Source organism: Urocitellus parryii, chromosome 5 (assembly GCF_045843805.1).
Source record: "Urocitellus parryii isolate mUroPar1 chromosome 5, mUroPar1.hap1, whole genome shotgun sequence".
NCBI lineage: Eukaryota > Metazoa > Chordata > Mammalia > Rodentia > Sciuridae > Urocitellus > Urocitellus parryii.
Window position 1 is genome coordinate 100,345,034 of NC_135535.1, and position 27,902 is coordinate 100,372,935.

Genomic DNA, 27,902 nt, shown 5'->3' on the forward strand with positions numbered 1-27,902 from the left:
ATCATATTGTCATTATATAATGAATTATCTCATGATAATTCTGTTACATCAGATACGGAAGCTTCCACAAATTAAAAGTGAACTTGGCACATTTGAAGAAGAACGGAAAGTAACCACAATGGATTGGGAGCCTATCATGGACTAGAAACTCTGTGAACAATGTGAAATGCACTGTAGGAGGAGGAGAATTTTATCCAGACTTTCTGGCTCTGAATATGCCTTTATCTAATCTCCATCAACTATTTGATTTAAGACACATCATTCTATCTGTTTGCCTCTGTTCCATTAGCTGTAAAAATGAGGCTTCCGTAAGGCTGATGAAGCCAGCCAACACATACAAGGGCAGTGCCTGACATGGAATCCTCACCCTAGGAGGGAAAATTTATCATTTCTAATTATATATATACATCTGAGAAAACCAAGGCTTAAGGAGTTTAAAGAACCTGTCCAAGATGGACTAACTTGTCTGATTAAGAGGAGAGGGTGGGGGCTGTGTGTGGTGGTGGCTCAGGAGGCTGAGGCAGGGGATCATAACTTCAAGGCCAGCTTCAGAAAAATTGCAAGGCCACAGCACCTTAGTGAGACCCTGTCTTAAAAAAAAATAAAAATGCTGGGGATGGAGCTCAGTGGTAGAGTGACTCTGGTTCAGTCCCAGTACCCACCCACACCCACAAAAATACAAGCAAAAGAAGAAGACAATGACAACAACAAAAACAACAAGAAGCAACAAGAGGGTGGAATGCCTTAATTTCCAAATCTCTCTGTCACTCTGCAATCTGCCTTGAAGACACAAAACGGATAGACACAGGCCCGCTACTTCCTTTTACTGCTTATCAAAGTGAATCTTCCATTGTATTTTTTTGCATCTGCCTAATATTCAACTATTACTAACTGTTCTAAACACCTGATATGAATTAATAATTGAATGCCTAAAAAAGCAGATTCTGAATAGTAAGTTTTTAAATCTTAGGGAAACAAATAATCTGAGAGCATTTTATCTGTTTGTTTCTAGTGGATCCTGTAGCATTTGCCAGCAAAGTGAGAGGGTGGAACTCATTCAGATTGGCATGGCACAACTAATGCACACTGTCTGAACTGTCCTATGCTCAGAAGACTCATAATTAGGCAGGATTCCAAGAATATACTAACTGAGACTTACTAAATAGTAGAAGTTGACATGTGAATCATCCTTATATGCATCAGGATTTAAGGAGTAATGAATGGTAATAATCTTCTGTTGGTTACATCTAAGCTGCTTTGGTTCAGGAGCAATCTTCAGGAAGCTGCTGGTTCGTGAATAAAAGCGTGAGACTCTGAAGTAGGCATCCGAATATTCAGGTGTCAACCAGCTGTTAGGATAGCAGCTCTTAGGTTGAACATATGACGCCTGACATGAGAAAAGAAAGATAAGGATCTTAGAGAGGCAAAGACTTCCAAAGACAGTAACAGAAGACATGTCTTCCAAGCAGGGATTAGCTTGGGGCTGACATTTCATTGTGGAGTTATTGGAAGCGAAATAATAATAGCTTTCTCTTTTATATATTAAAAGTTACCATAATTGTATAAACATTTTACTAGACTAACAATAAATTGTTTCTTACTTTTGATTGAAAGAGAATTAAATGTAATCTCTGTTTCCTGAAGCTACATTTGAAGACTGACAAATTGTTTAACTGCAAAATTCCATGTAAGCAGCAGAAAAGAGAAATCAGAGTATTTCCCTTATTTATATATGAAATGATCTGAGGGAAAAAAAAAAGCCAAATTTTCTTCATGAGCTATTTCTAACTCCTCAGAGGAAAATACTGATTGTTATAGAACTTATAATGATTGTATGGTAGTATCATTAGCTTCTCATCATCTTGAGCAAATCTCACACATTATTTAACCAACAAGCAAATAACAAAACATATGTTGTCTTTTAAGAGACAGTGGAATGAATCTGACATGATTTTCACATGTACATATATGAAAACATCACAGTGAATCCCACTGTTATGCAAATCCATAAGAGTGAGATTCTAACTAGAATAAGATATATTCTATGCTTGAATAATTATATCAAAATGGATTCTGCTGTCATGTAACTAAAAATAAACAATAATTTTTTAAAAAGACCATCAGAGAGAGGATCTGTAAAAGAGAAAGAAAGAGGGAGAGTGAAAGAGAGGCAGAGAGAGAGAGAGAGAGAGAGAGAGAGAGAGAGAGAGATTCCTAATGTTCAAAATCACTAACATTCTAATATGATGTGGGATACCTACCAGTCTTCATCTGTTCTTTAATGTCTTACCTTCAGATTGAACTCTGGATCAAATATGTCTGAAGTATCAATGGAAAACTGAGCTTCACCATCCTCATCTGTAGTGTAATTTCCTATAAATTTATCATTGAGCTCCAATTGCAATAACTTGCTTGCCAAAGGTATATTATTAGGATCATAAAATTTAAGCTGTACAAAAAAAATGTTAATATTCTTTGAATACAAAATGTCATATTCCTACAGAGAAATAATTTTCTGTCCTTAACTTTGATCACACAATAGAAATTTTCTTAAATTCTAATGAACAGAAAGATGTTTCATTAAGTATTTATGTTTTATATATAAAATTGGAAACAGCTAAGATTGTGTTTATGACTTTTAGCCTAGGACTTTTTCAGTAAATCAGACATAGTAATACTGAAAATGTATTATGAAAGTAGAAAAAAAGTATCCTGAAATTTTCAAAGGATAATCAGTGATCTAATAAAATGAAATAGGACCTGCATTTTTTAAAGTTAAACCTACAGTTCCAAAATAAGAAATTCCTCTTCTATAGAAAGGGTCCATATTCTCAAAGTTGACTCTGCCAAGCAATGGAGTGATAAAAATGGAGGTCTTTTCACTGATCTGTACACCTGTAAGAAACGAGGAAACACAGTGTCAAAAAAGAATTAACTATTCCACCAAATATTTCAGAGCTGGGGATATAACTCCATGGTGGAGCATTTGCCTAACATGGGCAAGGCCCTGGCTTCAATCTCAAAACCCCAAAAGAAAAAAAAAAGCTTAAGGTACACGGTACATGTGAGAACTCTCTAAACACAGGTTCACATTTTTGTTCTATATTGAAAAGGAGATGTAAATTGTTTGAAACACACACAATCTATATCTTCAAAAGGAATGATGATGTTAGTATGGAAATAATTAAATCAGGAGCAGGAGAAAATGCTCTTAAATTCTTCCTTCCTATCAATTCACTCAGTTCTGGCTTGTAACTTTATGATGGAGAATATCTTAAACATCTCCACAATAGGATTTTCACTTTCTGAAAACTTTCTCGACACTACAAAATAAATGTAATATTTAGACTTTATTCAGATTTGAAAAGCAAAGTAAAAAGAAATGGCTTGAGATATCAAAAAACCAAGTAAATAGGCAGAATGAAGCATATTTAGCTAAGTTGCTAATAGTATGACAAAGTCACCTATTGTGAGAGCTATCACAATATTGATCAAGTATATATACATAAATCACTAAATAGTATATTCCCAACCCCTTTTTAAGTAACAAGAAATTATGAGCAATTCAACTGGTTCCCTTGCCCAAATTAAAATCTCACTTTCATGGTTTTTTATTCTTTTTACAAATATTTACTGAGCACTCACTATGTATGTATGAGTTTGTACATACATAGTACAAAACTATTTTCTCACTAATAGTTTTTTTCACTTGCAAATGTTCCCAATTCTAATAAATCAGGGGTTGATAAACTTCCATAAAGAGCCTAACAGTTATTCTAGGGTGTAGGCCACTCTGGGTTGAGTATTTGACAGAAGTTCTCTTCTTGCTTATAGCTGTTAAGCAAGGTAAACAAAATGTGACTGTGTTAAAAAAAAATCTGGATTGGCCCTGGGGACATAGATTTTAAACACTGAGAATTAAATCAGATGTTAGATTTGGTAATTTGGTAATTTTTTTATCAATATATATATATATATATATATATATATATATATAATTTTATTCAAAAGCAAACCTCAAGTTGACCTAAGGGCAAAAAGTACATTTTACCAGTTTGAGCAATAATTGATGTGTATTTTGTGCATACTGCTAACTCAAAAAGCTTCTTCCCAGTAAGCTGATAACCCAGTTGTATATAAAATTCAATTCTTACCTGTCCCAAATTCTGTAACAACTACATTGATATTCAATGTCATAAGCAATCCAGAACGATAAAATTGGAAGACTTTTGTAGGTACAATTTGAGAAACACAACTATTTTTCAACTGAAAAATAAAGAGAAATATAGTGGAAAAGTTAGAGATTTAAGAGGATTTTAAAAACTATGAAATTTTAGCAAAAGTATATAACCACCACCACCCCTGACTTTTGAAATAATTAAAGAAAATAATTAAAAGAGGAGAAGGGAGGGGAGGGGAAAGATTATATCAGCATATCAAAAAATGTAAAGTAGATAATCTTTATTTTACAGATTCAAAATAAATTCTCTTGAAAGCAGTGTCAAAGGGAAGAGATTAAAGGATGGAAATGAAGTTGAATAATATTTAAAAAGTAATATTTAATTACTTTTAATTAAAATTATCTTGAAAGGCACTAAAACAGGTGGAAAAGAATCATTCTTTAAAGGTGTACCATCAAAATAAACACTTCTTCAGATCAATTGTTCATTTAAAATAAAGAAAAATCTGTAGACAACCTTTGACCAGTAATATCAATAATTAAAAAGATTTTGTTTTATTTGAAAAAAATATTTACTAATTTAAATTTTAAAAAGAAGGACCTGTCAATTCATTTGGTCCTCAAAACTGTCATATGAGCCAGGAACTATTATTAAACCAATTATAAGGATGAATAAACTGAAACACAAGTACATTATATAACCTACTCAAGGCCACAGAGTTAAAAGGTGTTGGAGCTAAACAAGTGTGTAGTTTGTAGAGTGTGTACTCCTCTATACTAAGAACTATTTTATCAATGACATCAAAAACATTACTTCTACTTTGTCTAAATAATACAAATTAAAATGAAATAATTAAAAGTGGCCAAAAGAATCTTAATGACTTTAAAATTAGGAGAAAAACATTTTCAGTAATCCTTCAAAGAGAAAAGTAAAGTAAACTAGTAAGAATCTAGATATTGGGGTAAAGGAAAAATGCTTTGCATCAAATAGTGTTAAGCTGTGTGGCGAAAGAAAAATATAAAGCACTGAATATGTGTATTACTAAATGAAGCTTTGTATTTGTGGGCTCCACACCCATGGATTTAACCAATTATGGAAAAAAATATTTGGAAAAAAAGTGTACCTGCACTGAACACAAGCAGACTTTTTTTTACTTGTCATTATTCCTTAATAATACAGTATAACAACTATTGAAATCACATGTACATTTGTACATAGCATAAGTACTCTAGAGAGGTTTAAAGTATACTGGAGGATGTGCTAGATTATATGCAAATCTACACCCTTTTATAGAAGGGCCCCGGATATCTATAGATTTTCATATATGGGGGTTGTGGATCCAACTTCCATTGATAGGGAGGGATGACTGTATATTTTAAGTTTCAACTAAAAATATTAGGAAAAAGAATTAATATGATGAAGGCTAATGATGATGAACCCAAAATAACATAAGATTATACTAAAAACCTGTACAATAGACAAACACAAGTGTCATTTAGAATGAAGAGGGAAAGCAAACATGTAAAATGAGTGCTATGAACTCAATATCCATCTGGGAGAAAACAAACTTCTTAAATTAAATATATAAAAAATTAATTTTGTGTTTACTGAAGAAATTGAAATACTCTTAAAGCATACTTAGGTAGTTACATGTACAACAGAAGGACAAATCAGACATTTTCTCCCTAATCCCGAAACCCATAAATGGTAAGAACCTTGGGATGTCAAAAATAGCATAATTTCAAAGTCAATGCTCTGACTTTATTAAATATACTGGAAAAATTTGCTTAGAGGATAGAGAATAATGTTTATAATGAAAGGAAGTTTTAGTTTTATATTAATAGGGAAAAACAGAGCCAATTAAGAGTTCTCAAAAGACCAAATCCAAATTAATAACAAAAATATGAAAAGATGCTCAAATTAGCTAGTAATTAGATAACACATGTTAAAACAAAATAAATTTGTCTGCCAAAATGATAAACAATTGAAGTCTTAAATATATAGCTAGAAATAACTTTGGAAATATAGTCCCATGTTTTGCTGACAAGAATTTGAATGCCTGAAATTTATGGATAGCAATATGCTAATATTTCTTAAAATAATCTTTATGTTTATAGCGATCTATAGTTCCCTAGATTCAAGAAACTCACTCCAAGGAATGTTTCAAATAAATAAAACTTCTCACATAGAGATTGTTGCATCAGATTTTTTTAATGCTATGTTTTTCATATAGGGAAAGAAAAAACATTAGCTGAATGAACACCTTTCACTAGGTAAAATGGTTGACTGCATTACATCACAACCTCAGTGGAACAATGTGCAACTGATGTGGAAGAAATTCATTTAACACTTCTTATCCTGCATTTCCTATACAAAGTTAGGGGTTCTTTTTGCCTGTATATGCAATTATTGATATTTACCTAGAGGGTGATCATCAAATTTGAGGAGTAACTTCAGGACAATCAGATATATACTATGGGATATATGCAAATTTCACTATGGGAATTCCAAAGTCAATTTTAACTAAAAGAAATGGGTGGAGTCATTATCTTAAAGTTATGATGTTATAGATGAAGAAAGCAACTATGGGCTTGACGTATGAATCTCAGGGTGTGGGGACATATTAAGGCCCCACCCAGATTCAATCGCCAGCATCATACACACAAAACTGCAAATCTAAATCAATAGATGTCTATGATCTGTATTGCAGATGTTTGAACATAAGCTGTATTAAAAGGACAAGTCTAGGCTGCATAGTGAAAACTAATGCAGATTAGTTTATTTAAAGATTGGGAAGGCCACTTAGTAAATAATATGAAGAACGCAAAAAAAAACCTTTTTCAAAGTTTAAAAATCCTAAAAACTGATAAATAAATAACAATATACATTGCCTAGAGAGTAATAAACTTTTAGACATTGTATTTTCTCCTTATTTTTTACCCTTTGTAATTGAGTCCTCCATTTTACACAAAATGAAAATAGTGTTAAGTCCTTGTTATAAATGAAATAAAAAAATAGCCAAAAATTAGATTTTTTAGTATTACAGTTAGTACCTGTGCAATAAATTGCTCACATATTTCATTGTTTTCATTCTCACAACTTGTAGAAGAAATAAATTTTCTGCATATGCGGATTTGGGCTTTTCCTTGCACAGACTGGCCATAAGTGTACCTAGTGGGAAAAGGTGCACTTGTGATTACAGATGAATGACATGAGAGCAGTATTTTCTGAACTCCTTCAACAATTATACATGAAATCTCTGAACTATGAAGACTTGAATCTAACCCACTTCAATTACAAATCTTCACCTATTGGCACTGTCTTCCTCGAAGAATTGGTCAATTGATTTATTAGGAGGTTGTTGCTGCTTTTTAAAAAATCAAATTCAGTAACATAGTATCTGAAGTAATCTAAAATCTCAGCAAATAAAATTTAATGATTAATTTTTTAAAAATAATTTTTAATCTGATAGAAGTATCGGAAAAAAATTAGTTGTGACTCTTTCTTTAGCAGAAAATATGTATTTAAGTAAGTAAATCTGGGATGATTCAGGTTCTTGAAGTATGTCCAGATCAACATTTTAAGTAACAATGCTCATTTTGCCACTCCAAAAATCAAAAAGTTTCTGGAACTGACATAAATTGGATATGTTTTGAATAAAGGTATAATACCTTCTGGAGTGATCATAATTATTATCATAATTTAAAGTAATGTAAGAAGCAACCAATTTCATGTTAGTGTTTGGTTTAGAAAGTATTTTTGTACATAGCACATTGCAAAAACATTTGGGTCTTCTGATTTGTGGGTTGTACTTTCTTAGCATAATACAAGCACAACACAAATTATCTCATTTTCTCCTAAAACCATAATGCAAATTTTTGAAAAATTTCAACCAGTGGGCTTGGGTTGTGGCACAGTGGTGGAGCACTTGCCTAGCATGTGTGAGGTACTAGGTTCCATTCTCAGACCACATATAAATACATAAAGATCCATTGACAACAACAACAAAAAAAATTTCAACCAAACACAAAGCTAGTCAATATCAGTGTTTGTTTTTTTTTTCTTAACTTAAGGATTCTTTCCACTTAGATTTAGAGAAATAGAGAGCAAATACATAGGAGATAATCAATCTTAATATTAGGAATTTTATAGATTTCAATATTTTGCTTTTATGACTGTTGGACTTTGATCTGTACCAGATCTTTATGATTTAATTTTTCCAGTGACCTTGATTAGTAAACTGAGATTTGCTAACTTCCCCAAGTTGTGATTGAAAGAATGAAAACTCAAACTCAGATCTGTTTCACTCCATGGTCTGTTCTCCTGTCATTCCACTAACTTATTTCTCTTTTTTCATAAAAATACTTTATGCTTTTGACATCTTGATTCAACTTAAATTACTATGATCATTTGTTAGTTCTAATTATCAACCACATGTAAAATAGAAGTTGAAGTAAGATTGGGCCAAAAATGTTAGGTCGCATGTAAGATGTAAGAATTATAAGACAAATATCTTATTATTTCTTCTATTTTTTATTTATAAAATAAAATTCTTACCATACAACTATTTACAGACTAAGGTTTGTCCCTGGAACATGTAGGAAAGCCCTTTGTGATTTGAAAAGCTTTTGATGGTGCTAATGGAATTTATTAAAAATCTCTTTATCTGTAGGTATATTTTCTTCACTCTTAAAAGCCTAATTCATTTCTGAGATTGTTTGCTAAAATAATCTAATTTTGCTGTTGTTTTCCTTAGCCATTCCAACTAAATCTCTGGGCACAACTGGTACAGTACTATTCAACCCCCAAAAAGGTAACTCCTTGATTGTGTTGAGATCTGGACAGTGACTTCACGTCCTTCCATCAAAGCCTGCTCAGTAACATCTTTGCAGCAAGCACAGCTCCTATGTAATTGCCTGGTCATGTGGCAGGAGATTATTATTGTTGATTACTGATATGCTATTTAATGTCAAATGTATCTGGCATATAATGTTAAGTTTCAAGAAGTCAGAATAATGATCATAATTTAAAGTAATGTAAGAAACAATCAATTTCATGTTAGTGATTGGCTTAGAAAGTTTTGCCTAAACATTTTGGGTCTCCTGATTTGTGGGGTTGTACTTTCTTAGCATAATACAAGGTGTTTGAATACATTAGAAATGCGAAAGGCATTAAAATTTCTGGCTTCGTGTAGGATTTTCTAGCAAAACCAGTTTATGATCTTTGATTTCTTCATTCTTATGTTGATTATCCCATGATTTTTAACAGATAATATGTAATCTCACATATATTAATTCTGGCACACATTCACATTTAAACTCAGAAAAATTTTATGATCATTTCCCTAGAATTCAAAGATTTTAAATACTACTTTAAAAAAGACTAAAAGTTTCCAAGATTCTGAAGAACTTCAAAAATTATCCTCACAATTTACTATACAGTTCTTTATATAATGTATCTTTAATACTTCCAAAATACTAAAAAATAGTAATTTTATGTCAGCCATAAATTATTTCACAGATAAGGCAAATATTGATATTTTAAGTGTTTACATAAAGTATAATGGAATTATTAATAAAGAAGTATCTTTAAAGCCATAAAGCCCAGGTGTAAATCCTGGTTCTGTCATCAAAGTTATTTATTACATTACTTTACATTATGATCATTATTCTGACTTCTTGAAACTTTACACTATATGCCAGATAGATTTGACATTAAGTAGCATGTCAGTAATCAGAAATAATTTCCCAAGGAGAAAATAGAAATTTGGATTTTTTGTATTAAGAGGATTCAAGTGAATTCAAATTAAAGTATAAAATTCCTTAGTTCCACTATGACAATTTCAATAGCTCAATTTGTTATTATTTTTATGTATTTTAAAGATACAATTAATAATATGTTATTGTATCTATGTTAGATTTTCTTTCCCCTCTTTTCATATTCATTTAATTTTTTATGAGAATATTCAGTGATTGTGAAGACTAAGTGAGGTAGGTACTTTTGTACCAGCTGCTAGAATTGTACCTTGGCATAATACTTTGGTGATCTATAAGGCAAACAAAAGATTACAAGATTTTTATCTATTTTGTCTTGGTATTTCTCCTTTTGTAAATCTTTTCTAAGTAAACAATTGTTAATTCAAAGTTATTATACAGTATTATAGAATGGTACATACTACAAAATTATTAATTACTAAAAAATTAAAATGGAACATCCCACATGTTAGATAATAAAATAATAATGGTTCAGTGAATTTGCTAAAGATAACTGTGTAAAGATATGTTGATAGAGAAAGGAATTATAATAGTTTAAAAGGATGATATAATAAGGAAAAATATTTTCTTAAGTATTGTAGATAAGAAGGTAAGATTGCTGTCAAAGAAAACATTCCTAAAAGATTACAGGAAAACTAATCACAATGTTAATGACAATGAGTACAATTAATTATAGCTAATTTCTTACATTTTCCTTTATAGTTTTTAAATGTTCAAAAATACTCTTAAGAATTTTAATGTGAGCATATGAACAAATTTAATAGTTAAACTATTTTGTTATCTCTGAGCTTTCTGTTACCTGTGGGGACAAATCATAATAAATACTTACTTAGCACATGTGTCCACTTGAAATTCATCATCTGAAATAGTTATTGTTTGTGGAGCACTGACCTTAACTTCAAACTTGGGCAACACTGAAAACAAAGAGATATATATTTTCAGCTCCCATATGGCTGGAAGAAAAGCTAATTTAAATCATGTAGATAACCATAGTGATGATGCATAAAAAAATTATGATGGCATAATTTTTTCCTGTTTTTATATTTGTGCTGACCATGTTTCAATTGCCCCTACTTGTATGTGAAACTAGTCCACCACAGTAAGTGATAGTGTCTCATTAAGGATTCAGTATCCCCCTCCCTTCTTTTTTCCTTTTTCCTGTCCTCATAACTTTACACCGTCTGGGATATGGCTCAGTTGGTAGAGTGCTTGCCTAGCATACACAAGTCCCTGGGTTCATTTGTTGTTGTTGAAATATATTAAATACATTCTAGAAAACTATCTGGATTCTAAAAAATAGATGTTTCCTAGGGGAAACAGATAAGTAGGGATCAGAATAAGGAGTGAGGAGCAAGAAAGGATTGATGAGAGAAAATAAGATGATTGCAGAAAACCAAATCAAGCTTCACCTACATTCGCCTAAGTCTAATGTAAAATTTTACTCATTTATTTGAACTCATTTATATAAGAAAATAAAAACTAGAAATTGGTTACCATATTTATTAACAGTAAATTCATGCATCAGTGTATTTCCTGATTTTCCTTTTACAACAATTGTATAATCTCCAATAATTGGTTCTGAAATCAATTGGAATGACAGTTGGGTAATATTTCTGAAAGAGGTCACATTTTGCCATTGAAAAATCTTATTGTTTTGAGGATCCTAGGAAATAATAAATAAAGACAATCAGAAATTGCATATTTTTCTTTCCTTCTTTATTTTGGAAATAAAGAAAGTACTATCATTATATGGAACTAATTGTCTTAAATCATTAAAACAACATCACTTCAGTAATGTATTCTGAATGTATTAAAATTCAATCTATTTACTAATAGGAATAAGATATCAAATAAATTGAAGGCCACAGTACTCTAGACAAACTGGTAGAAGGAAACTGTTAATTATTTTCTAAAAGCAAAAAATCCACTTTATAATAATGTCACCTTCTCATATATTTCTATAATTTAGGTATTTGTGTTTTCCATTTTCTTATAATAAGATATGAATTAATTAAGACTGAAAAGGGCTTGGCAACCAAAATCAGGCTCTTTTGAATATATATCTGCTTTAGAGTCTAATCTTTTATATTCCATAAAAAACAAGATATTGCATTTGCCCCACAGGCTAACATAAAAAGGAACAGACTTTAATTTAGATCTCAATCTGATGCCTTACGGAGTACATGCACATAAAGACTGCCTTCTCTTTGTTTCAGTCATCTTGATTTCTAATTATAGAAACAAGAACAAGACATACATTATTTATATGAATAATTAAAATAATGAATACAAAAAGCAGTTCTCTTACCTGAAGTGTGATTAAAGGATACTGAAAGAGGTAAAAAATAGATTAATACTTTAATAGCACATTCCTTTTTGCCAAATACTGTACTATACATATGATATCTTGTAGAATTAGCCCTTGATTCCCAGAGAACAAAATTTCTATAGATAAAAGTGCCAAACACACCCCAAATGTTTAATAGAACCTAAATCTCTCTGGGAAGTAGAAAGAAGTTTCATGCAACTTGTGTTTTGTGTGTGTGTGTGTGCATGTGTGCGCACGCACACACACGCTTCTTTATTTGATGAAAAGAACTAAAAAATTGTAACTCAACTCCCTATAAATGAAAGTTTATATTTAAATATGAGGTTAGCACTGAAGTTACACCTATCTTGTACTCTACTTTGGAACCTTATTTTCATACATTTAGAAAGCTTCCTGAAGATGTGTTAGATAGCTATGGATTTGTTTAATATGTTCAAATGTTATTGCACCATTAGAAATGACTGAACTCACCAAATCCTCAATAGGTTTGAAGCGGGTATCCAATGTCACAATGCGAAATTTAACTAAAAGAAAAGCAAGGAACAATCTACATAAAGAAATTAAATTAAATACATAAAGAAATTAAATTGTCCTGCTATCACAGAATACCATATTCCGGTTTTTTTCCCAGCTCCAATTTTATCATTTCAGACTGAGTTTCACTGGGAAAGAAATCTCTCTTATTGCATTTGTCATTCTTTTCTTAATGGTGTTTTTCTGTGACCAAAATTGACACACTGGCTGCCACTACCAGCAGATACTTTTACCCCAAGAGCCACAGGAACACTTAAAGACTTGGTGGCAGAAATAGTCATAGAAGAAATAATATGCCAAATGTATGATGAGAGAGAGAACGCAATACTCCTAAAAAATTAAATTGATACTAGCTAACAGTTGAAAAGAAAAATTTTGATCCTTTTTGCATACAGAATATAGAAGCTATCATCATAACACTTTGTAAATTCAGAAGAGAGGGTATAATGCAGCAAAAAATCTCAGTATAAAAATTCTGTATTTAGTTCATTTACTTCTTTTCAATAAACCATAGCAACATATAATATTCATCAGGACCAAATGTAAAGATGCTTTAAGTCAACTTTAAATTTAAAAATGAGAAAACTAAGTTCCAAAGATGAAAACTTACTTGACAAAACCCAATATACTTTTTTTAACCAAGCCAAAATCAATCCCTTTGGAACACAAGTTTTGCATCCTTCTGCCACCTTCTTCTTATTATATTAATAAAAAAATACAGGGTTCTGCCAAGGTTATCATCCATCTAGTTACACTAATGATAATCAGTAATAATAGTGAAAATAATAAATATCACTTATGAGATCTCTTCTATGTGCTAGGCACTCTTTAATATTGGCACTTTTAATATTCATTCTCACAATATTCTTGGGATAAATTTTCATTTTCTCTACATAGGATATAATTTAACCTTAAGAAGAGGGTTAATCAGACACTAGTATGGCAGTATGCATAAACATGGCTGTATAATCAATGTGATCCTGCAATCTGTACACGTGGGAATAATAAGAATTCATACCCTATTTGAAACAAATGTATGATATATGATATGTCAAGATTAATGTAATGTTTTGAGCAACTAATAAATTTCTGATGTTTAAAAAAAAAAGAGGATTAATTAACTTGCCCAATTGGCAAACTATGGAGCAATGATTCAAATCAATCAATTATACTCCCCATTCCATGCTTGAACCTTTATACCTTTATGTCACTAGAGTTTATACACAGGGAAGGGGAAGATGGATAAATTTTACAAATCAAAATATTCAGTGAATTGTGTTAAAGGGTACTATCCCATACTTTACCTAGATCATCAATAAGATTTTTTTAAATTTATGATCCAATGATATTGAGGATAACATAACAAAATCTTACATGTTTGGATTGCTTTTAATTTGAAGAATGCATTTCTAAAGTCAATGATACAAAGGAAAGGGGATTTTTGACTTACCATTCTCTCCAGGTTTATAGATGGGCTTATCTGTCTGCACAAAAGTTACTTTCTCCTCTGAACTGATTGCTACAGATCTCCTCTCAAAGATTGTAAGAGTATCTCCCCTAGCCAAGAGTGTCACAAAAGCAAACTGTTCAGAAGACTTCTGAGAGACCTGTTGATATAGGAAAGCAGAGAATTTGAAAATCATACATAATGACTTAATTTGACTTGTTAGACAGAGAGATCCTTGTGAACTCAAGGATGGTGGAAGGTGATGGACATCATTATACAAAATACATGTATGAAGAGTTGAATTGGGTGTCAACATACCTTATATACAAATAGAGATACAAAATTTGTGGTATATATGTGTATTAAGAATTGTAATGCAAAAAAAAGAAAGAATAGTGTTACCTTAGATTAGGTAGAAGGAAGTGAAAGGAGGGGAAGGCAGAGGATGTGGGGATTAGAAAGATAGTAGAATGAAACAGACATTATTACTTTATGTATGTATGTGACTGTATGACCAATGTGATTCTACAATATGTATACTCAGGAAAGTGAGAAATTATATCCCATCTATTAATGATATACCAAAGTATATAAGTATATTCTACTGTCATGTATAACTAATTAAAACAAATTAAAAATTTAAAAAAAACTATTAATGATTGCTTGTTAAAACTGCTTAATTTAGTATGAGGACACTTTCTAATAAACTGTGTTTGTATCTTCTTGCCTTCCATTTACTTTCTTTTGTTGCTGTTACCCTGAATTCAAACCTTTCTTTTTTCCCTAAATTTTCTTTCCTCACAATGTGAAACATTTTTACTATCTAAAGTGAGGTAGTTATCTCATTATCAATTCTTATGATAGAAGATTAGCAACATTTCATTAGTCTTGCTGCATGTATAAATTTTCCTTTTATTCCTTGCCTCTCTGGAATTCCTAATTGTGCCCCCTAATTTTTACAACTCATCCAAAATCTAGTTTTGTTATTTAAAAATAATCTTTTAATAATAATTTAATGTCCTCATCTGCAGCTCTGAAATAGTAAATTCAGTGCCTCACCTTGAAATCTGCACAAGCATAGAAGGTATCTTCTCCCACAGACAGGTCAAAAATTGTGGTATTAGATCCATCATATTCTAAGAAAACACTCAAGGATACAGATTCATTGAGGTTTAAAAGATGGAGGCAAGCTATTTCTGCAGAATAACTCTTTATCACAGAGGGGACCCATAGGATATATTGCCTATGCAAAGAAAATAACCAACATTATAAAAATAAGAGTATGAAAAATACATAACATCCACCAGAAGCTATTTTAGCTTATTAAAATATTTCTAAAATACACATTTATGATAGGTAGCATTACAACAAACTTTGGTAGAGGAAGAGATGTTTTAAGATTAAGATGTTATGCTTGCTAAGCACTTATAGGAAAAACCAGCACTCAGTTGCAGAAATTGAAATGATAAAATACAATTAAATTTTATTTGGCCTTATTTTAACAAGGTCATATTTTTAGTAGTTTAGTATAAATAGTGTAGTATTCCCTTACAGTTTTGAAGCCACAGCAATAGTCCAATGAAGCAAAAAGGTGCTCAGCAAAATGGTAGGCACCATTTTAATCCCAATGCCTGAACAGCAACAACATTAAAATAAACTTTCTCATTAGAAATCAGCTACTTCAACTCTGTCTTCCTTCTGTTCTGCCTTTTTGTATCATTGCTTTTATAGTCATGCACAATGAAAGATCAATTTCTTTTTGGAGCAAATGTCAGGGGACCCACCTGTCACATTTAAATCACATCTCCTATTTCTTCTTCAGGGGGTGTCACTTTACATAAAGTTCATGCTTAAGTTCATTGAATAATGCTCTGGTTTTAGAATCAGCAGCACAAGTTGGACAGGAAGAAAGAGGAAAAACAAAGAAACTAGTTGTGTGACACTTTGGACACATTTCCAAACTTCACTCACAGGACTAACCGCAGTTATCAAAACACTGCTACACCAGGGTAGCACTTGGAAGAAATTGCTTCTCCAAAGAATTATCATACCAATTCCCAAAAGGTAAATTTTTCAGACTTATGAGAGAAGGGGCATTTATGATATTGCCAAAATATGATGCAAACAGATCTCCTTATAAGCTGATTTTATATATAATTGAAATTGTTAAGTGATTCTTTTATAATTTAAGAATGCAGAATTCAACATTTAAAATGTTTATATGCATTCAACATTTAATATAATTTTCTTGATGAGGTTTAATTTACCCAGTATCTTCTCCCAACATTTAAATAGAATAACACACCACACACACACACACACACACACACACACACACACACACACACAAACTTCTTGGCAAACAACAATACCATAATCTTAATTGAAAAAACATCTCATTTCTATAAAGCAAACAAGCCATGACAAAGAAACTGGAAAACTCTTGACAGTCTGCAGTGTGTTACATAACAGCTGAGGACTTATAAGGCAAGTGGTAAAATACATGCAACTACAAGATTTAAAGCGTGTGAGATCAGGGCCTCCTTGTTGACCACATATTTTTACCAAGGCAGAATAGTGTTCATGAAAATTCTGACCACGTTGCTCTCAGTAGAGCTGAGATATTACTTCTTTACTCATTCCCATCTAGGACTTCTGTCTCTGTGTGCCTTCTCTCCAACCCTGCAGAGAAAGCCAACTCTCTTCAAATTTGCTAAAGAAGCTAATTTTCTACTGTTGGCCTTCCCTGATAATTTTAAGGTGTAAGTTCATTCCAATGGAATCTCAAACTGATTTTGACTGATACCCTTTCCTCTGACAGCCTATTAGGCTTATGATTAGAATGACTCTTCATACTAAATTAAGTTACTAGCTTCCAAAATAATTGAAACACACCAGTTTTCATTCTCCAGCACCTAAGACACCACAAGGCAGATTGTGTATAGAGTAACCAAATATTTATACCCAAGGCCAATAATCTAAAGTAGTGAAACTTGTATATTTCCAAATGCAAAGCTTTTATGCTGAATAAATGACCCTAATTTTCTTGCTTTTATCCAGACAATTCAGTGTTATCAAAAGTATATGTTGTACACTATTTTTAAAAATTGTCCTGAGAACCAACATGCTTTCTTGGTAGCTCTCTCTCCATGAATGTGATATACCAAAATAATTTCATGTGATCAGCTTAGTCTTCTGGCCAATGGGCTCTGATCCCAGAAAATTTATATATGAACCCAACATACCTATTGAGAACTTGTATGTGTCCAGGTCGGTGCTAGGTTCCTAAAGATAACAAGATGAATAAGACAAAATGAAGGATCTTACCTTCTATTAGAGAAGGGAAGAAAGGAAGACAAGGAGGAAGAAAGGAAGATAAAAAGGAAGCAAGAAGAGGACAGAGGTAGCATAGGTGATGGTAGGAAAAGGAGAGGCAGGAGGATGTTAGGAAATACAAGAGAGTAAAGTCAGCAGCTGAACATAAATATGCAGCAGGCGCTGGGCCTGGTGCTGGAACTTACATGCAATCCTCAGAAAACACAAATGTGTTTCTGGAGTTCACTCAGAGCTATTAATCCTCGTAAGATCACCTGGAGAGTAGGTGGCAAAAAAGACTACTGTAACAAAGAAAGAGATCGTGATGTCTCCACATTTATGAGTAAAAAAGGGCGTGCTCACTGCCCCACCACTACTTAGCATAGGGTAGATGTTCCTGTCCTGAAAGAACTTCTTCTAGCTTCTCAAGTCTGGCTGCACATTAAAAATCCCTATGTTAAGTCTACACCTCAGAACAAAGAAAAGTCTTTAGAGGTGGGAGCCTCGCATCAGCATTTGGTAAACCTGCCAGATGATTTCAATGTGCAACAAAGTGAGGCCCAGATGCCAGAAGTCTCCTTCAGTTGTATGCCACTGTCTTACTGTTCTCATGCATACTTGTAAATAAAAGGCCAATGTTCACTCCAGTAACTTTAAATTAGTAAAATAATCCTAGAAATAAGGCAAAAAGATAATTTTCTTCTTTCCCTCTAACCACTTAGATAGAAAGCAGAGGTCCTTGGGCTGATGAGAATTAAAAGCTATTTGATACCATAATTGACTACAGAGGTCCTCACCAGCACGTGGAGGGTAACTGTTGATTTAATCAGACTCAGAGAAGGAATAATACACAAACCTAAAGTTGACTTTAAATATCTCTGACAATTAAATTGGGTGATATTCCATGCAGAATCATTTGTTTCCTTGTATTTCTCCAAGTTTGAAACACAAGAATAAAGAACTTGACAAGATCTTGGAACATTATGGGTTAAAAACCCATCCTTGTGGTTACTGCCCATTGTTTCCCAATTTTACTTGAATATATGAATTTCAATACTCTCTTCTGTATTTTCTTTCTCTCCTAAGACATTTCAAATCAACTCCACTTGATCACATTCCCCCTGAGGATGAGTCAAAGTATTTTCTATAATAAACTTTATTTTTATTATTTTTTTAAAGAGAGAGTGAGAGAGGAGAGAGAGAGAATTCTTTTTTAATATTCATTTTTCAGTTATCGGTGGACACAACATCTTTGTTTGTATGTGGTGCTGAGGGTCGAACCCAGGCCGCACACATGCCAGGCGAGCGCGCTACCGCTTGAGCCACATCCCCAGCCCCCAATATACTTTATTTTTAAAGCGCATTTTTAAAAAAATATTCTTGTAGTTTTTGATAGACCTTTATTTATTTATATTCAGTGCTAAGATCGATCCCAGTGCCTCACACGTGCCAGGCAAGTGCGCTACCACTGAGCCCCAGGCTCAGCACTTTCTTTCAACACTGTTTCACTTCACTTCTTGTTTTCATGTTTTCTGAGCAGAAGTCCATTGTAATTCTCATCATAGTTCCTACATATTTAAGGTATTAGTTTCTTTCTGCTTTCTTTCAATATTTCCTCTAATTACGTTAAGTTTTTCAGCAGCCTGAAGAGGACACTGGACTGGGGCAGGGATTCATCCTGCTTGGTGAGCCTGAGCGTTGAGTGCTCAGGGTTTCATTTCTTTTTATTAATTTTGGAAAATCCCAACCATTATTACCACAAATGTTTCTTCTGATAATTATTTTACCCACAATTATGTTTATATTGTAATTTCTCAACTCATTATACAATATTATGTCTATTATGCCATATTTTTCCCTTCTCTCATTTCTTTGTACCTCTGATGGCAAAGTTACTTTTAACACAGCTCCAGGCTCTGATTATTTCATTGGCTGTGTTCGGTGTACTGATAAGTCCATCAAGGCTGCTATTTATAGCCATTACGGTTTTTTTTTTATTTTTAACACCTTTGATTCTATAAGTTTCCATCCTTCCTATGACACTCATTTGGTCTTGCAGTTCTCTATTTTTCATTAGCTCTTATATATTAGTCATCATTGTTTGATATTCCCAGTCTCTGTGTGTTTTTAAGTCTGTATCCTGTATCTTATGGTAGGTGATGATGGAAGTAAAGGGACTTCTCTATCACACTCCATAAAATACAAGAGATGGAAAGGAACAAAGAATAAACACAAAAATTGAAAGAAGAGTATCTTATCAGTAACAAGCTTGAAAATAAATAGCAAAGGAATGAATCAACAGAGTCGAGAAAAATTGTTATGAATTATTCCTCTTTCAAGTGACTAATATATTAAACATATGAGGAACTCAAACACCAGCAAAAAAAATGTAATCTGAATTAAAAATAGGAAAATGATTTGAATAAATAGAAATGAATAGCCATTTCTCAAAAGAAAATATACAAGTGGCCTACAAGTATATGAAAAATGCCAAAAATCACTAATTGGCATGGAAATGCAAATCAAAACCATGCCAAGATATCACTCCTTGAAGAGAGTGGTATGAAATAAATCAATGAGCAGATTAAAATATGTTGTTTGCCTTGTGAAGGTCTGTAACTTGTGCAAAGAAGTTTGAATGTTATAGCAAAGAGCAGTAAGTATAATAACGCTTCTATTTTATGATAAATAAAAAAGAGTAAGAATAGGGTAATGGTAAGAAAGACATATAAAGCTTTGCTCAAACTCTGAACAATGGCAATAGCTGAAGAGAGATTTTTTTCACTCCAATTCCTAGAGCTTGAGGCTGTTTTGATAGGGGATTGAAGAGGAGAGAGAGGAGGGAACTAAACACTAAAGATGAATGCTCTTGCACTTAAAGACAAAATAAGCATAGATGAAGGGAGGATTTAACTTTGGTATATATTAAGTAGAATGAAACTGCAGTTCAACAGAGGTGATTTCAGTTAATGGAAATAATTTAGTGCTCTGAAAAATAGATATGGATATAGAATTGGGAGTCATTATAGTACAGGAATGGGATTATTATCATGGACTTTGATATAATTACATGGGGAAAACATTTACAAAAGGGAAGAAGGTCAGTGGTAGAAAAAGACTGGTGATGATATGTCTTGTGTGGTGGTGCATGCCTGTAATCCCAGTGGTTCGCGAGGCTGAGGCAGGAGAATCATGAGTTCAAAGACAGCCTCAGCAAAGTAGTGAGACACTTAGCAACTCAGTGAGACCCTGTCTCTAAATAAAATTAAACAAAGGCTGGGGATGTGGCTCAGTGGTTAAGAACCTCTGAGTTCAATCCTCACTACCAAAAAAAAATCATAAAACATATGTTTCTATCTGTTTATTTCTCTAATTCCATTTAACTAAATTTGAGGTGATGCCTTAAAAGACTTGTTTTATTTTTTACACATTTTTTAAAACATGAAAATATTTTGTTGAGTTTTTCTAGCTATATGGTGTTATAATCCATTAAAAACTCAATAAAAATAGTTTTATTAGAGAGCTAGTGAAAACATATTAAACTTCTTTTTTCACCTTTATAAAATTTAAAATTAATGCTGCAAGAGTATTGCCCAAGATCAGTGATGTTTAGGAAGTTAGTTATGTTTTAAATAAATAAAACTCTTCAGTTTCTAATATGGCAATCCATTGAAAGGGAAATCACTTTTTCCTCATAAAAGAATAAGCTGCTTCATAAAAGTGAAACTACCCTTCTTGCTCTCAGAAGTTATCTCTTGCGTCACTGTCTGATCATTGGTTTTTCAAAAAAATTCTAAAAAATATTCACAATCATTGATAAGTTATTGAAAAGAAGTAATGGGGGATGCATGTACAAATATGTAACAATTAAGTCCACTGTTATGTATAATTAAAATATACCAGTAAAATAAAATAAAGTAGCAAGAAACAGATGTCTAAAGCAGGACCCAGTGAATGATTACTACATTTTTTCAACACTGTAAACAAAATTCAACAATGTCAGACATAATTTTATCCAAGATCATTTAGGATCAGTTTTTATCCTTCTATTTGCCTAAACAATTTAATTCTACACAGACAAAAAGACAAAACTAAACAAATGTCACCCCAGCCCTTTTTTCTATTTTATTTAGAGACAGGGTCTCACTGAGTTGCTTAGGCCTTGCAAAGGTGCTGATGATAACTCTGAACTCATGATCTTCCTGCTTCTGCCTACCGAGCTGCTGGGATCACAGGCATGCACCACCACCATGCCTGGCACAAAAACTTATTAAATGCTACCACCACTATATAGGTCAGACACTTTTAGTTCCACAATTTTTTGCAAGAGAAAATACTAAAACATTAAAGGGGTGGATGGTTAAATTGAAGAAAGAATATGTAATAACAATAAAAATATAATGTAGTATTCATAACTATGGAGTTCATCGAAGAAAGAATCATTGAAGAAACAATCATTCTTCTAGAAATTTCTGCTACCCGTCTTGAGAAAGATGGCCTAAGCAAAACACTTTGCTTTCAATTAGTATTATTCAGTCAACACACTTTTCAATAAATGTCTTAACCAATAAATATGTATTTTAGGTGTTGAAATTGGGTAAAATCAAGGAAAATGATGTATGATTTGCTTTTTCGAGGATGTGGAGATATGATTGGTGAAATCAACACAAAAACAAATCCAGACCATGTAAGTGAAAGAGTAGAGGAGCCTGCATTTTAGAAACATATATTTTCTGCCTGGAGGGGAGCAGGATCAAAGAAGATTCCACAAAAGAGGTGCCACTGAGAATCCTCAGGTGTTAATTTTACTTTGTTGAATTCCATATCCCAAACTGTTGTTACACAAACAGGCTAGATGATGCAGCAATATATATAACATGGAAAAAGTTGATTATAAAATTATGGAATCAAAACATTGAATCTGGAAGTTGGATGCTACATTTGGAATACGAAGTATGATTTTCCCCCTTTCTATTTAAAACAAAAGTGCTCAATAATTAGCTAATGTGTTACCTTGGGTTCATCTGAATTGGGGGAACTCTTCCTCCTATCAGCAACTCCTGAACTGGTAAAATCAACTAAGAAGTATTTCTTTGCAAAACAAGGGAGGCACTGGGAAATTGTATCTTTGTTTTTTTTTTTTTTTCATTATGATGAAATAGTGAAATGAAATAACTTTAACTGAGTAGTCTAACTTACTTCACTGTGATCTAGGCAGTCCTCAAACCACCCTAAATAATCATTTTAGTCTGTACATCTAGCTCACTGTAACTACTGTGGATATATTTAAAGACAATATCTACATATTACTCTTCTTATATTATTTATTTAAAGACAATATCTATATATTACTTTTTTATATTATTTATTTAAAGACAATATCTATATATTACTCTTCTTATATTATTTAATGGAATTGCAAATATTCGTCTTTCTACCACTTTCTAATATCACAATGATACAGTAATGATACATTAGTGGTTATAAATTATATTTCTATGCTGGAGTTGGTTTCAAAGGTATATTTCACATCCTGTTTGCCTTAGGCCAGTTCAAAATTCCATCTGACTGACATTGTTATCTAACAGTAAATATCAAGCATGTTAATTTAAATTGTTATTACATTCTTGGAACAAGATATGACAATTTAATAATTTATCTTAATGGCTTTTTCATGATCAGTCAATCCATTCATTGGTGATCATGAATTTCCAATAATACCTTCAAGGTAGATTACCAAGTTACTGTGCATAACAAATTGAAGGTCATCATTTCTCTCTTGCCTTTGGACTCTGTCAATGCTTGTAATGTGAACATTGCTTGAAAAGTCCTTTGAGTAATTGGGTGAGGATAAAAATAAGCATGATAGTTTGTGTAAAATAATGTCATCCATTTAACAAATAAATACTGACTAGTTACTATCCCCCAAGCATTGCAAAATGTAGCAAGTGTTCAATAATTAGCAAGACATGATTCCAACACAGAGATTTTAAAACCTAATATGAAAGACATTTTTCAACCCAGTTATAGAACAGTATGGAAACTACTTTGATAGCAGTGTTGGCACAAGAGAAGGAAATAAGAAATGCCAATTACAAGTGCTCCATTTAAATAGTTTTCAGTATAACCTGAAACAGAGTTCCTAGAACATGATATTCTTTTATGGTGCCAATGTGCTCCAATGCATTGCACAAGATGGGGCAGTTTGACTCACAGGTATGAAGCAAGCACAGTCTCTGGCTTCCTGCTCCTGTGAGTAGATCTATTATCTAAATCTATGCTTTGGGAGGACTTTTGACAAAGCACTGCAGTATTGTTTTTGGCCTGGCCTATGGAATCATCCCTGAGTGTCTTCTGTTTGCTTTCTTGTCTTTCCTTCCTATTTCTTTGAGGCATGAAATTCTCCTTGTCTCCTGAACTGCCAACTTGGAAAAGCTATTTGCTCATGAAGTTGTATCTGAGAGAGAACCGACATTGTGCTGAGACCTCTCTCCAAAGCCCCTCACAGCCCCAGAGGGGTTTCATTAGATTGCTCAGAAGAGGCTTTGAAATTTCAGTGACTAGTTGATAAACTGAAGAGGATGTTGTCTCTGACTGAAGAAGGAAATCTTTGTCCTGCTGATGTAGCCAGGTCCTAAATGGAACCATCAGAAACCCAGGAACCTTCCTTCAGAACACATAATGAAGAAATACTTGGGTTATTTCAGATTCCTAATGGTAGGGCTGCCATCAGTCCCTGTGGCCATCCTTGTGTGATGAGAACAGAATCTCCTCCTCCAGGTGGAAGCAGATCCGTTGCCAAAGCAGGTTGATTGCCCAGCAGAGCACAGGCATGCTCTCTGGGCCTTTTCTCTCCCCTTTGTTTATTTTATTTATATATGACAGTGGAATGCATTACAATTCTTATTACACTTATAAAGCACAATTTTTCATATCTCTGGTTGTATACAAAGTATATTCACACCAATTTGTGTCTTCCTATATGTACTTTGGATAATAATGACCATCACATTCCACCATCTTTTCTAACTCGTTTCCCCCTCCCTTCCCCTCCCACCCCTCTGCCCATGCTCCCCGTCCCTACCCCACTATGAATCAGGCTCCTTATATCAGAGAATGAGAACAGAATCTCCCCCTCCAGTTGGAAGCAGATCTGTGCCAAAGCAGGTTGACTGTTCCGCAGAGCACAGGCATGCTTTCTGGGCCTTAAGGCCTTGTTTTATTTTTATTCATCAATAAACACATGGCACACTTCAAATTTTCTGCTATTATAAATGTTTTATTGGGTATTGAATTTTAACCTGCATAATTTTTGTAATTAAAGCTTAACTTTTCCAATAAAACTTCTAAAATTCAGTGTTTTCTGATTCTGTGTTTCCTAACAGGGTTTTCTTGGTACAAGTAGTTAGATATTCTTGGCTAAATTTTGGATATTTGGTTCCATTTATTTTGCTGTAATTATTTTAAAAATATATTTCTGTGAAATTTTCTTGTGAAGTATTCTTTTCCATGGTTTTGTATAAATTTCAAAGTGAGTGTCATTGTATTGGTTATTAAATAATATATGTGGGTCAGTATTGAAGACGACATAACATACATTTTACTTAAGAGAAGAAATAGACATTCCTTTTTTTTAATATTCTCAGTGCTGGGTATTGAATCCAGGGACTTGCTCATGCTAGGCTAATGCTCTACCAATGAGTTATACCCCCCCCCAGCCAGAAATGGAAATTTCTTTGGAAAAACATTCATTTAGTAAATATTTATTGTGCTGTGTTTCCTCTGAACAGAGAATCTGTTTGGTTGTTCACAAGTATATTATTCTAGGTCAGAGCACCATGTCTCAAACAGAGTAAGCACACAATAAGTCCATGTTAGTTAAAATAATAAGTGGAAATTATATTAATTGAAGATGATTCCTAAGAATAACAGGTCTCCTCAGCCATGGAGACTTTCCCATACCCTCCTTTCCTCCACCCCTCCAAATCTTCTTCACTCTCCTGAGCCTTGGAATCATAAAGTGCATGTGTTTCAAGACACTTTTTTTAAAAAAAATTCTTACATACATACATTTCTTACAATCATAATTATCCATTCACAGCACAATTTTTCATAACTCTGAATATAAAGTATGTTCATGCCAAACTATGCCATTATACATGAGCTCTCTTATTATTCTTATTATTTTTTGCATTACAATTCTTAATACACATTTATACCACAATTTAACATATCTCTGTTTGTATATAAGGTATGTTGACACCGAATTCACATTTTCATACATGTATTTTGTATAATGATGAGAGTCTCCTTCCACCATCCATGCTATTCCCCTTCTCCCTCCCTTTCCCTCCCACCCCTATTCCTATCTAGAGGTAATCTTCTTCTCATGCTCTCCCTCCCTACCCCATTTTGAGTCACCCCCCTTATATCAGAGAAGACATTTGGCATTTGTTTTGGGGGGATTGGCTAACTTCACTTAGCATAATCTACTCTAATGCCATCCATTTCCCTGCAAATGCCATGATCTTATTCTTTTTCAGAGCTGAGTAATATTCCACTGTGTATAAATGCCACATTTTTTTTATCCGTTCATCCACTGAAGGACATCTAGGTTGGCTCCACAGTTTAGCTATTGTGAATTGTGCTGCTATAAACATTGATGTGGCTGTGTCCCTGTAGTATGCTGTTTTTAGGTCCTTTGGGTATAGTCCGAGAAGAGAAATAGCTGGGTCAAATGGTGGTTCCATTCCCAGCTTTCCAAGGAATCTCCATACTGCTTTCCAAATTGGCTACACCAATTTGCAGTCCCACCAGCAGTGTATGAGTGTCCCCCCACCCCACATCATCCTCATCAGCACTTGTTGTTGTTTGTCTTCATAATGGCTGCCATTCTTACTGGAGTGAGATGGTATCTTAGAGTGGTTTTAATTTGCATTTCTCTGATTGATAGAGATGATGAGCATTTTGTTGTGTATTTGTTGTTTGGTTGTATATCCTCTTCTGAGAAGAGTCTGTTCAGGTCCAATGCTGCAAGTGAAATGTGAACTTATGTTAGGAGCAGCCTCCCTTATTACAGACCTAGAACCTGGCAGTTGCCAGAATTTTCCCTCTCCCTCTTAAGAGATCGGAAGGAGCATGGTGTACACACAACACAGCATTTTGCTTGCTGTTTCTCTGCATGGAACAATCTTCTGCATGTAACTTCAAGGCTCACACCCTCACCAGCTCCAAGTCTTTTCTCAAATGCCAACTTCTACTGAGGCATTCTCTGACCACTATATTTTATACATTTCTCAGCAGCTCCAAGTCTATTCATTGTTTTATTTTTCTTCAACACGTTCCCATATGACAAACTATATATGTATATTAGCTTGCTTATTTATTTGTGTTCCCCACTAAAATGAGTTCAAAAAACAAATTTAGAAACTAATTTTGTACTTTCCCTGCTTTGACCATAAAGTCAGTTATTCCTCCAAGGAATTTTGGTTTCTTTAGAAGAGGACAGTATTTAGAAGTACTGGGTGCTGTATGTGTGCACTATGACTGGAGTACTATTGTTTCTAGGCCCTGTCAGTGGACACAGAGTTAGCAGAGGTAGATGATCACAAGAGAAAAGACAAATAGAAAGAGAGAAATAAACATGCAACATCTATAACTATGAGTTCACACTGATAATTCATTTTAATCCAATACTGTAGGGTTATTTTGGACTTTTAAGTGTACCTGTTTGTAAATATATTTCCAGGTGAGAGAAACCCAATTCTAATTATCTGCATGATTTTATCTATTTGTTCAACTAAATTAATTTGCCCAAGTTAATATCCTCAAACCACCCTTAGAAATATCCTCCTCTCTTCAGATCCTCATCTACCTCCAGTGTGCTTCTGTTTGGCCCCTCTCTGTCCCTGCACTTGTAGGCTTCCAAGGAAAAGCAATGATGGTTCTTTCTCTACAGATAGTTCCTACTACCTCTATCCTAGGAAGGAAAGAAGAGGAAAAATGAGAAAGGAAGAAACAATTGGAATGATGTATACAATAGAGGTGTTATATATTTTTAATTTCTTCAAGAGCTTGAAGGATCATTTTTCCATGATAAATTATATTTCTTTTCTATTTGTCTTTGTAAAATATAGGCATGGCTGTCTTCTAAAATTCTTTTGGGGTCACAGTGCTATACATAAAGAAACAGTAAATGCTGAACACTTTCATGGACAAGGTAAGGAAGAGTGATTTCCCTACAATGTGGAAGCTAATCAAGGTTAGGAGGAACAGAAAATGGAACGAAGGCCTGACCTCTGAGGCCCTGTAAGACTGGATAC

The 27,902-nt window shown here is 33.3% G+C and overlaps 1 protein-coding gene across 1 annotated transcript in view; it reads right to left on the bottom strand.

Annotated features, from left to right (window-relative positions):
* The window catches only part of LOC113176143 (ovostatin homolog 2-like), a 53,449-nt gene extending 37,567 nt beyond the window's left edge, over positions 1-15,882 (bottom strand). The window contains exons 1-12 of the mRNA XM_026380555.2: positions 15,818-15,882; positions 15,325-15,508; positions 14,269-14,425; positions 12,756-12,808; positions 12,264-12,284; positions 11,450-11,618; positions 10,785-10,869; positions 7,235-7,352; positions 4,155-4,266; positions 2,786-2,895; positions 2,291-2,449; positions 1,160-1,387 (exon numbers count right to left, since the gene is read on the bottom strand). Coding sequence (XP_026236340.1) covers positions 1,160-1,387; positions 2,291-2,449; positions 2,786-2,895; positions 4,155-4,266; positions 7,235-7,352; positions 10,785-10,869; positions 11,450-11,618; positions 12,264-12,284; positions 12,756-12,808; positions 14,269-14,425; positions 15,325-15,508; positions 15,818-15,882 — 1,461 coding nt within the window. The remainder of the gene's footprint in view (positions 1-1,159; positions 1,388-2,290; positions 2,450-2,785; positions 2,896-4,154; positions 4,267-7,234; positions 7,353-10,784; positions 10,870-11,449; positions 11,619-12,263; positions 12,285-12,755; positions 12,809-14,268; positions 14,426-15,324; positions 15,509-15,817) is intronic.
* Positions 15,883-27,902: the final 12,020 nt, after the last annotated feature.